This window comes from Gymnoscopelus microlampas, assembly GCF_963454915.1.
Source record: "Gymnoscopelus microlampas genome assembly, chromosome: 19".
NCBI classification, from domain to species: Eukaryota; Metazoa; Chordata; class Actinopteri; order Myctophiformes; family Myctophidae; genus Gymnoscopelus; species Gymnoscopelus microlampas.
This window is the reverse complement of record NC_139956.1, coordinates 4468788-4481294: the sequence shown is the minus strand read 5'-3', so window position 1 is coordinate 4481294 and position 12507 is coordinate 4468788. Positions and strand designations below refer to the sequence as shown.

Sequence of the window (12507 nt, the reverse complement as noted above, 5' to 3'; positions counted from 1 at the left end):
GTTGTGAGCTTCTGGATCTGCTATTTTCAAATAGTCAATGTATATGACATATAATTGGCTATTTGAAAATAGCCCTTCGCCCTTTAAACATATACTATTATGTTTAAAAGGGCGAAGGGCTCACGTTTTCTTGTTTTCATAGACCCTGGTTGCTTATTTCTCTCACACAACCTGACAACGCTGCTCTAAACCCATTGGGTGAAACCATACGTCAATCGACGGACCCCGGAAGACGGTGCGCGATTTGTAAACTTGTGTCGCTGTTGTTTGATAGATTAAATAGATTATTAAAATATATACATATATATATATCTAAGATCTGGATTGACCGTCTATCTAACCTTGGGAGTATTTAGCCTAGAAAAAAAAGAGACACTGAGTAAGTAATCCTGTAAAAAATCTGCAAAACATGGACGTTATTGTGTTGTAAGAGGCGTATTAGTGCTTATTACATAAATAACAGTAGATGCAACGGTCTCTACATTACAGATCATAATAATACTACATTTACTATGTATTGTTTTCATGTATTCACACAGACAGCATGGAAACAGCTTGAGGTTTTGGTTGCTGTTCCACCCTTTGACCAGCAGGTGTCCTTCAGATGCATTTATAGACCCCTTAACAGACGACGTCACACTGATAAGAACCAGTATGCGCGCGCAGGCCGGCACCAAATGAAACCCATTCTGTCTGGTCTCCCTAGGACGCGGCGGCGCCTCACTAGCCAACACACACACAAGAGGAGGTTGAATGAACTGAAACCCCGAAACAATATGTTGGGAATTGATTGCATGAAACATCACCTGTGTCTTCCAGTCTCAATGTTGGTAAACAAATAATTGGTCTATTACCAGTTACACAGAATGACACAATGTACCTGTATCATAGACTGTAAAAAGGAATGGACAAAGTGACGCCATTGGTTTCTACAGACCGTAAATGAAGCAGATTGTTCAGCAATGTCAAATCCGCCATCTTTCTCTATCGCGTCATATCCTGCGCAACCGGAAAGAATGCTATTGGTTGGGTATCTTGTCAATCAAGGGCGGGGAATGAATGCGATTGGTTGTGTAGCTTGTCAATCAAATCATCCCGCCCCTCCTAGAGCATAACCTACTTTATCATCAATTTTAAAATAAATGGGACCATAATTTACCTAAACACATATCATGATGATTGAAAGAAGATGTTAAACTAGCGACTGGAAGCATATAGTATTTATGACAATGTTTATTAAGGTAAGAAAATCAAGTCTAAAGTTCGTCAAAAACCCATCCGCTTGAATGAAGAAAAAATATTTCTGACATCAGCAGGGGTAACTTTTACTTCCTATATAGACTCAATTTCAAAGCCGGAAGCTGGGCCCTTGGTTTAAATTCATTTTGAACACACAGCAGTCGTTTAAAGTACCTAAGTACATTTACTCAAGTACTGTACCAATTAAGTACCATGTTGAGGTACTTTTACTTTACTGGAGTATTTCCATTTTTTGTTGTGAGCTCGTAGTTCGGCTATTTTCACAAGATTTATCTGTGGAACCGAGTCAAGCTAAATGTAATGCCTACAATTCCAAGTGCTTGTCAGGGTGGTCAAATAATGATTATTTTGGGGGGTCGTGGCCTGAAAAGTTTGGGAACCCTTGCATTAGTCGTTACTTTCCACTTACTGTGCCAATGTTTAGGAGACTTCGCCATTGCCTTCTACTGGGCCCTGGAGTGAAGGATGAAGCGACGTCGTTCTCAGATGGCACCGGTACCTCTGAAGGAGCTGAGGGTCTCCTTGGTGGACTGTATGAAGACCCCCGCAGGCCTGACACGAGCCCTGAAGGTGGAGGAGGAGGATGGGGAGGATGAGGAGGAGCTACGAGGTACTTCGTTGAGTTACTTACTGCATTGGTTTTCAAAGTGGGGTCCGGGGACCCCCAGGGGTACTTGAGGGGATACCAGGGGGTCCCCAGCTAAATGATGTATAGGAACCAAATGGACCGTTATGGGTCTGTAACTCTGAGAGTGTACAAATTGAACCAAATGGACCCTAACGGGTCCATTTGGTTCCATTTGTAAACTCTCAGAGTTACATTAACATTGATTTTACAATATGAATTGGGGTCCCAGAGATAGAAATGCCATTAAATGGGGCTCTGTAGCCCTAATGCATGTCAAACTGGGGGGGGGTCCTTAAATTACAATGATTGAGAATCACTGCTAGTAATGGCTGATTTTACACTTGGTTGCATGCTGAAAATAGCCGATCTACAAGCTCACATAGATCTGCTATTTTCAGAGCACAACACCCTAGTTCTACTGGATCTCTTCTCCACTAGTCCCTCACTAACATTTTAGTCTAGTTTTCATGTGTTGACGAAATTGGCAATATATTTAGTCTTAGTTTTAGTCATCATACAGCCTATTTATTTCGTTTTTATTTAGTTTTCGACGAACATTTTTCGTCATAGTTTTAGTCGACGAAATCAACACTGCGCTGTAGTGTGTGGCCTACTATCACGTAGGGCGTTAATTTACGAAAAATACTCAAACAATGTAAATATGGAGATAAGAGGTTTCTGCCTGACAGCAATGATATAAATAATAGCGTCACAACTCCTGTTTTTGTCTTAGTACATTATTCAGAGTTTTGAAACCGGTCATTGTCAGTCATTTATTTGTATACAGGCTTTGTATGTTTAAGTTATTTGTCATAGATATCTGCCCTTTGCCATTTTTGTTTACAAAGCCTAAAAGGCTAACAGAAACTGAATTTGTATTTAGGCCTATAATTATGTAATATTCAATGCCGAAAACACATTAATCACAATTATTTGTTTGACCATTATTAACCCATTAAGACCTGAGACCGATTCTACAAAATGTCTTCTGAATCCCAACAGCTTTTGAAAAACCTATGTTTCTATATCAGTGGTGCTCAAACCTTTTCATGTCAAGGACCCCTAAAATGACATGTGTTTGCCCGCGGACCCCCATCTCAAAATGTTTTGTTCCAGGGACCTCCCAGAAGCAAAGATTTTAGTAATAAATGTTCGCTTTAAAAAAAAAAAAAATTCAACGATTTGCACACATTTTCACGATTTCTCAAAAATAGCAGATCTACAGCGAGTGCCGCACTACAAGCTTGCAGATCTGCTATTTTTGAATAGCCAAAGTGTAAAATAATGCTTTTTTAGCTCAAATCAAAAAGTGACACCGATGCGTTCCAGGTCTTAACTCTTTGACTGCCATCAACGCGTTATCGAGTCAATTGCTAGTTTGTCCAGTTGGCTGTCGACGCGTGTTTGTAATTATTGTTATTTTAGAGAAGATCACGGTCTGATCTTGAATCCGAAGGGAGCAGTAAAACTGTAGCACAAACGGATACGGAAATATTGAATATAACGTCATGCCGTTCCCGTCGACTCCATGTTTGTATTTTTTTTTCTTTCGCCTGTATCTCTGTTCTTGTTTTTTTGTCCATTTTTCCAAGGAGACGCGTGTTTCCAACGGCCCGTAGCGAAGGGGACACTAGCTCCGGATGCAATGTTTTGCTTCCCGAGCAATAGTCAAAGACTCCTGCTCCGGAAACACATCGATCGATAAATATGGATCTAAACTTTTATGACAACTTTAAAACTACTAAAAACACGAAAATCGCTCGAAAATCGCTTGGCACGGGGTGAGAGTACATTCTGAAAATACTGATACTATACTGGCAGTCAAAGAGTTAATGGGTTGATCGTCAACTAAAAAAAAATGTCATGATGGTTTCAAAGCCCTAGGTCTGAGACAGCTGTCCGTGGGCCTGGTGGACTGCATGAAGGCATCATCTCCTGGTGGCAGCTATCACAGCCCTACCATCGCCTCCGTGGGCCTGGTGGACTGCATGAAGGGATCATCTCCTGGTGGCAGCTATCACAGCCCTACCATCGCCTCCGTGGGCCTGGTGGACTGCATGAAGGCACCTCCTGGTGTCAGCTACCACAGCTACCACAGCCCTACCACCATGGCCTCCGTGGCCTTGGTGGACTGTATGAAGGCATCTCCTGGTCACAGCTACCACAGCCCTACCATCGCCAGCGTGAAGGAGGAGCTGGAGTCACCGGTAAGATCAGGGATGGCCAACCGGTAACCGTTAACCGTTAAGAAATTGGCCACCGATTAATACTAACGACTAACGATTAATCGTTAAAAAAAAAATATATATATATATATGGCCAAAAATGTTTTTTAATTTTTTTGTTGGCCAAGTCTACACCTGCAACCACACGTGACTTCCACTTTATTCTTCTTCTTCCTCGTCTTTGTATTGGTATTGTTTGTGTTGGAGCGCCTCAGTGCAGCTGCAGAGTTCATGTGCAACCTCTTCCAGAGAGAGATAGAGACACTAGAAACCCGGCGCGCGGGAAGTACTTAATAGCCAGGGGGGCTGAGCATCGGGGGGAATCCGCTTGACGCATGCACGCGCGCGCGATTTTTTTGGTTTCGGGTCGAAAAATGTGCGGGTTTGGGTGGGTTTTGGCACTTTTTTTCCTTTACTTTATTTCGGTTTTAGGGTTAGGGTTAGGGTTAGGTTAGGGTTACGTTATTTAATTCTCGTTCTCATAAATAAAATCAAAAAATAAAAAAAAATAAAAATCCCTTCCCATCACCAGGGGGGCTGCAGCCCCCGTAGCCCCCCCCTTCCCGCGCCACTGCTAGAAACTCTGCTGGAGACACAAAACAAACTGTGTAGACTTGGCCCTTTGAAATAAAATATATTTTGGACCTTTTTTTTTTAGTTTTACACTTTTTTTTTCTAAACGGTTATCGATGAATTAATCGGTAAGGCCTAACGGTAACCGGTTAATGAAATGTCTCCATTTGGCCATCCCTAGGTAAGATCCCCACAGACTCACGGCACGCGCCACGGCATCCAGATAGCGTCTGTGTGCACGGTCAGGCCGGGCTGGGGGGGGACCGAAGAGGAGGAGGAGGAGGAGGGCCGCGGTGAGCTGGAGCTGGAGCTGGAGCTGCAGTCCGACGAGGAGACGGAGAAGCGGGACGCGTGCAAAGACGAGGAGGACAGCCGCTCGGTAAAGGCCTGACACAATTGGAGTGGTGTAAAGTAACTAAGTGCATTTACTGTACTCAAGTACTGTACTGAACTCTCTTACTGCCAAGAACGACTTATAACGAGTCATTGTCATAACGCCCTGGCTGCCAAGAACGACTTATAACGACTTTTTGAAAAAAATACATTATTATTATTATTTATTTTTTTAATGTTCAGAACCCAAGATATTGTGATCCAAAGATTTGTCTCTCCATTCACTTCTTGTTTAACTTATTACTTAACCCATTGACACCTGAAGCCGATTCTACATGTCTCCTAAATCCCAACAGTTTTCTGAAAAACGTATGTTTCTTCTATATCAGTGGTGCTCAATCTTTTTCATGTCAAGGACCCCCAAAATTATATGTATTTGGCCGCGGACCCCCATCAAAATATGTTGTTCCAGGGACCCCCCCAGAAGCAAAGATTTGAGTTAAAAATGTTCGCTTTAAAAATATATATATATTCAAAGATTTGCACATATTTTCACGAATTTTCAAAAATAGCAGATCTACAAGCTCATAGCGCGGCACTCGGTGCCGCGCTATGAGCTTGTAGATCTGCTATTTTTGAATAGCCAAAGTGTAAAATAATGCTTTTTAGCTCAAATCTAAAAATGACACAGTTCCAGGTCTTAATGGGTTAAAAAGGCTGTATCGGCTATCTTGTACTTTTTTTTTTTTTTTTTTACTATGTATTTTTGGTCAAGACATGCTATTTTCAAAGGCAGACAATTAATCTTATTCTTTTCTTATGATGTTATGATATCCTGGTACAGTAGAACAATGTCATAACTCCATCCCGGGTCCACCGCAGCTAAAACCTGCGCCTATGGGACTTGCTCTAAAACCCGCGTATTTGAACTCTTTTGAACTCTTTGTCTGAACCCTTCACAGGAGAGCAGCGCCACACGCCACTTGGTCGTAGAACTGGGAGACAGGGTGTCATCAGAGAGCCACGTCACGTCCCGCGGCCCCCCCCTCACAGAACCTCCGGGTGAGTTCATTCACATGTACTCATGGATTAAAGGGATAGTTCACCCCCAAAAATGACTTTTTTTCTATCGATTAGTCACCCCATGGAGACTTGAATTCATGCATATTTTTTTGTTTTTGTCACATTCCTAAAAAAAAGTGTTTTTTTTGGGTGAACTATCCCTTTAAAGTTCTCAGTCTGACTGATTTCAGTCATTTGGATTTCCATAGATATGGGGTCCGGGACCCCTAGGGGGTCCTCAGTGCTATTATAGGGGGTCCGTTTTTTTTTTACATTAACCACTTGAACCCTAGCATCCCTATTCTGAGGAGAACTTCGGCCGAAAATAGCCGATCTACAAGCTCACAACGCCTCACGCTGCGAGGCGTTGTGAGCTTGTAGATCTGCTATTTTCGGCAAAGAGGTATAAGGTGTAGAGGAAAAAAAGAGCAGACAAAGTAAAACAAAAAAGGTTAATCTGAAACACAATTTTATACAATATAGAGGGGGGTCCCTGCTTCATCTCTCTCTCAACTAGGGGGCCCTTGGCCTGAAAAAACATGGCAGATCTACAAGCTCACAACATGTTGCAACGCTTCTAGCTTGTAGATCTGCGGATTGTGTTACTTTTGCAAGACACACATACGACATAGTATAAAAATAGCTAATTAATTTATGAAAAAGCATAAAACGATGATGTGCGTGTGCGTGTGTGTGTGTGTGTGTGTGTGTGTGTGTGTGTGTGTGTGTGTGTGTGTGTGTGTGTTTTCATCATGTATTATCACGTATCACTCTTAATGTGTTTGGTCTGTATCTGTTTTTCTACCAGATCCGTTTTACGTTTGCAATTCGATGATGTTCGAGTTGAGCCTGGATGCAAATTCAGAGCGAAACGCAGAACAACGTTCTTACGACGAAGACGAAGACATCGACGCCGAAACACGCGAGCAGAGCAGCGGCTCAGAATGGGACGGCGGCTCAGACGAGGACAGCCTGGATGGACAAGAGTCAGGTCCAGAGAATGGAGGTAATTCATTTCATAGTGAGTTTGTCCGTGCTGTTGAAATTAATATAAGGCTTAGCACTTTAACACATTGGGTGCCAGCATTTTATAATAACAGATACGTTCGGTGCCAGAAATCTCACCGTTGAGCTGCGCAGCGCTGTTTAAGCTGTAGACTCCACAACGTGCATTCCATGTGAAAAAAAGCATGCCTCCATTTTACCCGATGGTCCTGGCTAACGCCTGGAACGATAACATCTCTCACGCGGGAGGGTCTCAATGGCGCAGCGATCGCTCATACAAAATGAGTCGTTTTCCCCAGCGTAAAAAGTTTCGTAGTTATAGGGGTTTTAGAGAAGGAGATAGAACAGAAGCGGATGGGGAGCCATGTTTTTTGACACGGTGATCCATCTGGACTATCCTTCTCAGAATCACCACGGGTGATTCCAGAGCTGCTCCAGCCCCTCCCGCGTGGAAAAAACAAAAAAAACAAAAAGACACCAAACACGGTTCAGACCGTGTTCGGCACCAAAGCGCTACTCTGTGAAAACACGGTTCAGACCGTATTCGGCACCCGATGTGTTAAGACCGGGAACGCATCTGTGTCATTTTAAGATTTGTTTGGCTATTAAAAAAATAGAAGATATACAACAGCTTGTAGATCTGCTATTTTTGGAAAAATCTTGACAATTTGTGCAAATCTTTCAATATATATATATATTTTTTAAAGCAAACTCCAATATTTGCTTCTGGGGGTTCTGGAACTAAATATTTTGACGGCCAAATACATGTTTTTTGTTTTTTGTCTTCTTATTGAGACATTTAGATCGTGTCAAAGATCATGTCTCACCTAGACACAGGATCTGACAACATTTTTTACCTGAAGGTTAAGATTCAATTTCTCCCCTGAGCAAGCAGGCAGGCTCTATTAGCTCAATGGTAAACGTGTCAGCACTTGCACAATAAACAGAAACATTTACCATGACCCAATCTGGGAACCCATCGCCAAATAAAAAGTAAATAAAAACAGCACCCTCTGCTGTTTTTTACTTATTCACTTGGCTCTGGGCGGAGCTGAACGGACGACCCTGTGCTCAGGGAAACCGGGGTTTTGGTCTGCCTTCAGCCTTTCACTTCCGGTGGTGCGACTATGTTTTCATTCCCACTAACAATATTTCTACACGGAACACTAACACCACTTCTCCCAGAGAACATGGATGGTTTTGGTTATAATACCATTTGTTTCTATGATGAAAGAGCAAGTAAAAATGTTACTAACTTTCCGTGCTTTTGTCGGCTTCGAGGACGCTATTGTTAAATGAGTTTCGGTTTGTTTCTAGTGAGGAAAGAACGGCACACACGTGCAATCCCGCCCACTACATTTGATTGGGTAAAGCGCGGCCTGCTTCCTGATCTGATGGCACGCCCACTTGTAGCCAATGCGCACGGGTTGTCAACTGAATCTGTTCTTGAGAGATTAACCACGACCTAATACCTCTCATCTCTCTCTCTCTCTCTCTCTCTCTCTCATTATATATTTAGATGCTGATTTCACACCACCCCAGAGTAAAACAACAACGGGGAAGAAGAAGAACAACATCTACCAGTGTGACACGTGCGGCAAGAGCTTCCGCACCAAACACACTCTGACGCAGCACCTGTTCGTTCACTTCACGGACAAGGACGAGGAGGACCGCGAGAGGCCTCACCAGTGCCCCCGGTGCGACAAGAGCTTCTTCACGTGGCAGCAGCTGAAGCAGCACAAAGCCACGCACGCGGCCGACGACCGCGAGAGGCCTCACCAGTGCCCCCGGTGCGACAAGAGCTTCTTCACGTGGAAGCAGCTGAAGCAGCACAGAGCCACGCACCAGGCCGACAAACCCCACCGCTGTGACGAGTGCGGCAAGGGCTTCGCCCGACAGAGCGGCGTGAAGCAGCACCGGCTGACGCACGCCACGGGCAGGGCCAAGCCGTACCAGTGCGACCAGTGCGGCAAGGAGTGCGCCCGGAAGCATGACCTCAAGCTCCACCAGGCGAGCCACTCGGACGCCAAGCCGCACGCGTGCGACCAGTGCGACAAGCGCTACAAGCACCCGGACAAGCTGAAGCTGCACCTGCGGGTGCACACGGGCGAGAGGCCCTACGAGTGCGAGTACTGCCTCAAGCGCTTCGCCGCGGCCGAGGGCCTGGACGCCCACCGGTACACGCACACCGGGGAGAGGCCCTTCAAGTGCACGCTGTGCCCCAAGGGCTTCAGCGACCGCAGCAACCTGCGGACGCACCAGAGCGTGCACACGGGCGAGAAGCGCTTCCGCTGCCGCGTCTGCGGGAAGGGCTTCCGTCTGCTGCAGCACATGCGGAGCCACGGGCGCACGCACACGGGGGAGAAGCCGCACCAGTGCGACGAGTGCGGGAAGAGGTTGAATAGATTTTTTTATTTATTTTATTTTATTTGCACAATAAAACAACGGTACAAAGGTAACATTATTAACCCATTAAGACCTGAGGCGATTCTTAAAAAAGTTTTTTGAAAAAAAAAAAAAAAAATGTTTTCACGATTTTTCAAAAATAGCAGATCTACAATATGGGCTTGTAGATCTGCTATTTTTGAATAGCCAAATAAATCTAAAGAAAATAAACCCATAAAGGGCTTATAAAAGGTTCTCACCTAAAAATAATAAACAAGTAGTTAAACATAATAATCAAGTTAAACATAATAATCAAACATAAGACACGTCGAACAACAAATAACTTGTGCGCAATTGAATTGTGTGGGTGCGAGTGTCTGTGTATTGAGTGTGAGTGTGTGTGTGTGCACGTGTCTGCACATGTGTGTCAGTGTGTGTGTGTGTATGTATGCAGAAAGCTACGTTATATGGTAGAAGCAAGTGGAGAGGCTTGATTCATCAGGCTGGCCCTCAGTCTATGTTTAAAGTTACTGAGTAAAGATGAGGAGTTGGCAATAATTATGTGTTGTATTCCAGAGTAAAGAACCTTTAATGGAGAACTGGCTGTGCGGGTGGTACGGCTGAAGGGAGGATGGAGATTATCGGATTGTCTAGTATTATAATTATGAACTTGCGAGTTGGTCTTAAAATATTCTTTTTCAGGTTCAGCCAGAAGGTCGGCCTGGCGAGGCACAAGGCGACGCACGAGCGACCGGCGAAGGCCGCCGATGAGAAGGCGGAGAAGGCGCCGTACCGCTGCGGCGAGTGCGGGAAGCGTTTCACGGCGCCCGCCACGCTGAAGAAGCACCAGGTGGTCCACTCCGGAGAGAAACCCTACCAGTGCGACGTCTGCAAGAAGCACTTCAACGACAAGAGCAACCTCACCAAACACCTGAGGATTCACACGGGGGAGAAACCGTACAAGTGCGAACACTGTGACAAAGGCTTCAGGCTCCTCCAGCATCTCGCCAGCCACCGGCTGACGCACAAGAACGACAAGTCGTCGCGTTCGGTCCCCGACGGCGTCGGCGAGGGAGTCGACGAGACGCTAAAAGGATCATAATTGTATAGTTTAACCCATTATAAAGATTCTACGAAGGCCTTCTAAATCCTAACTAATCCTGAAAAAACGTATGTTACTATGTCAGTGGTTCTCAAACTTTTTCATGTCACAAGGACCACAGAATGTATATGTATTTGGCCACGGAACCCCCATCTCAAAATATTTTTGTTCCAGGGACCCCCCCAGAAGCAAAGATTTGAGTTACAAATGTTTGCTTTAAAATAATATATATATTCATAGATTTGCACACATTTTGATGATTTTTCAAAAATAGCAGATCTACAAGCTTGTATATCTGCTATTTTTGAATAGCCAAAGTGTAAAATAATGCTTTTTTTTAGCTAAATACAAATAATTGTAATGAATGGTTTTAATTGTGTTTTCGGCATTGCGTATTGGAACATTATGAATACAAACACAATTTCTGTTTTGCCTTTTCAGGCTTTGAAACAGGGCAGATATGACAAATAACTTGAATATACAAAGAAATGACTGAATCTGAATAATAATACTATATGGCAAAAACAGGCCCTTAACGCGTCGCATTGTGACGCCTTGGAGTTTGAGTTGTGATGAAACTTTTGATTATGTATCATCTTTTTTCTTTTTTATTGTTTGGCTTAACTCATTCACTGCCTGAATTATTGCTGGCCACTAGTGATGTGCGGGTCGGGTTTTTTCATGACCCGCCCCGCCCCGCCACGGAACCCAACCCGCCTCAACCGGCCCCGCGAACCCATTTATAAATCTATGGCTCAACCCGCCAAATCGGTAAAATAATCTTCAAGTATACACCCCAAGTGTATTCAAACTGTTTTATTGTTATTATTCTTATTCTTATTAGGAATAAAGACAAAACAAGAGCATGTGATTTTTTATTTTTTTTGCGTGTGAGAGCGGCTGACCCGCTCACCCGCAGCCCACATAATTTCCTCTGAAATCCTGACTCGACCCACCCGCGCCGCGGGTTGACCCGCGGGTCCCGCGGGTTACGGGTCGACCCGCTCATCACTACTGGCCGCGTTTGCCCACTGCCAGAGATTTTTCATTGAAAAAAAAAAAGTACTCAGGAGCCGAGATACAGAAGTTTTAAGTTAACAAGGAAGTGGATGGGAGTCTAGATCTTCGAAAAAAAACATATCTCCTTGGTCTTTGGGTCAAATTTATTTTTTATTTTTTATTTTATTTTATTTTATTTTATTTAAAAAAAATATATAATAAATTACGTATTTTACGTCAGTGGCAGCATTGGTAAACGGGAATAATTACGTTTATTACGTCAGTGGCAGTGAATGAGTTAAATGCCCCAAATAGTGAAGCCAAATGTATTTTTGTTTTTATAGGGGTAAAAAAAAGAAGAAAAGCTATCATGGAGATACAAGATCCCTGCCCGACAGCACTGATTTAGTACAGCGTTGGTTCTTAGCGTGGGGGCCTGTGGACCCCCAGGGTTCCTTAAGTGGGTTCCAGCTAAATGATTGATAGTTAATCTTCACCTGTATTACATGCATGAGTAAATACAAGTAAAGAATGTACAAGAATGGCTGTTTTGATCAGATTCAACTGTGTTTTTTTTACATTCTAGTTCACTCCAGTGCTGCTGCTAATGTCCCTCTGCTCAGAGGCAACTAATGGACCATTTTGACAAGTAAACAAAGTTGAATGTAATAACATTGTGGATGTGAAAGGGCCGTGACAGCCAGTGGTGGAAAAAGTACTACATTTGTTTTACTCAAGTAAAAGTGTCAATACTGCAGAACTGTAGAAACACACTGTTACAAGTAAAAGTATTGGTATCAAAATGACATAAAGTACAAAAGTAAAAGTACTCATTATGCTGAATGTCCTATTTCACAAGTTTTTGAATGTATACAAATCCTTTGAAAATAGCAAATCTATAAGCTCACAATGCGTCGCATTGTGAGCTTATAGAT

At 43.5% G+C, this 12507-nt stretch overlaps 1 protein-coding gene across 1 annotated transcript; it reads left to right on the top strand.

Annotated features, from left to right (window-relative positions):
- The first annotated feature begins 236 nt into the window (after positions 1 to 236).
- Positions 237 to 12244, top strand: LOC311035327 (uncharacterized protein). The gene is made up of 8 exons (XM_084043462.1): positions 237 to 379; positions 1685 to 1870; positions 3767 to 4095; positions 4868 to 5065; positions 5982 to 6081; positions 6890 to 7087; positions 8606 to 9482; positions 10174 to 12244. Exons 2-8 carry the CDS (start codon positions 1726 to 1728, stop codon positions 10571 to 10573), a joined length of 2247 nt encoding a protein of 748 aa, XP_083899588.1. The 5' UTR covers positions 237 to 379; positions 1685 to 1725; the 3' UTR covers positions 10574 to 12244.
- Positions 12245 to 12507: the final 263 nt, after the last annotated feature.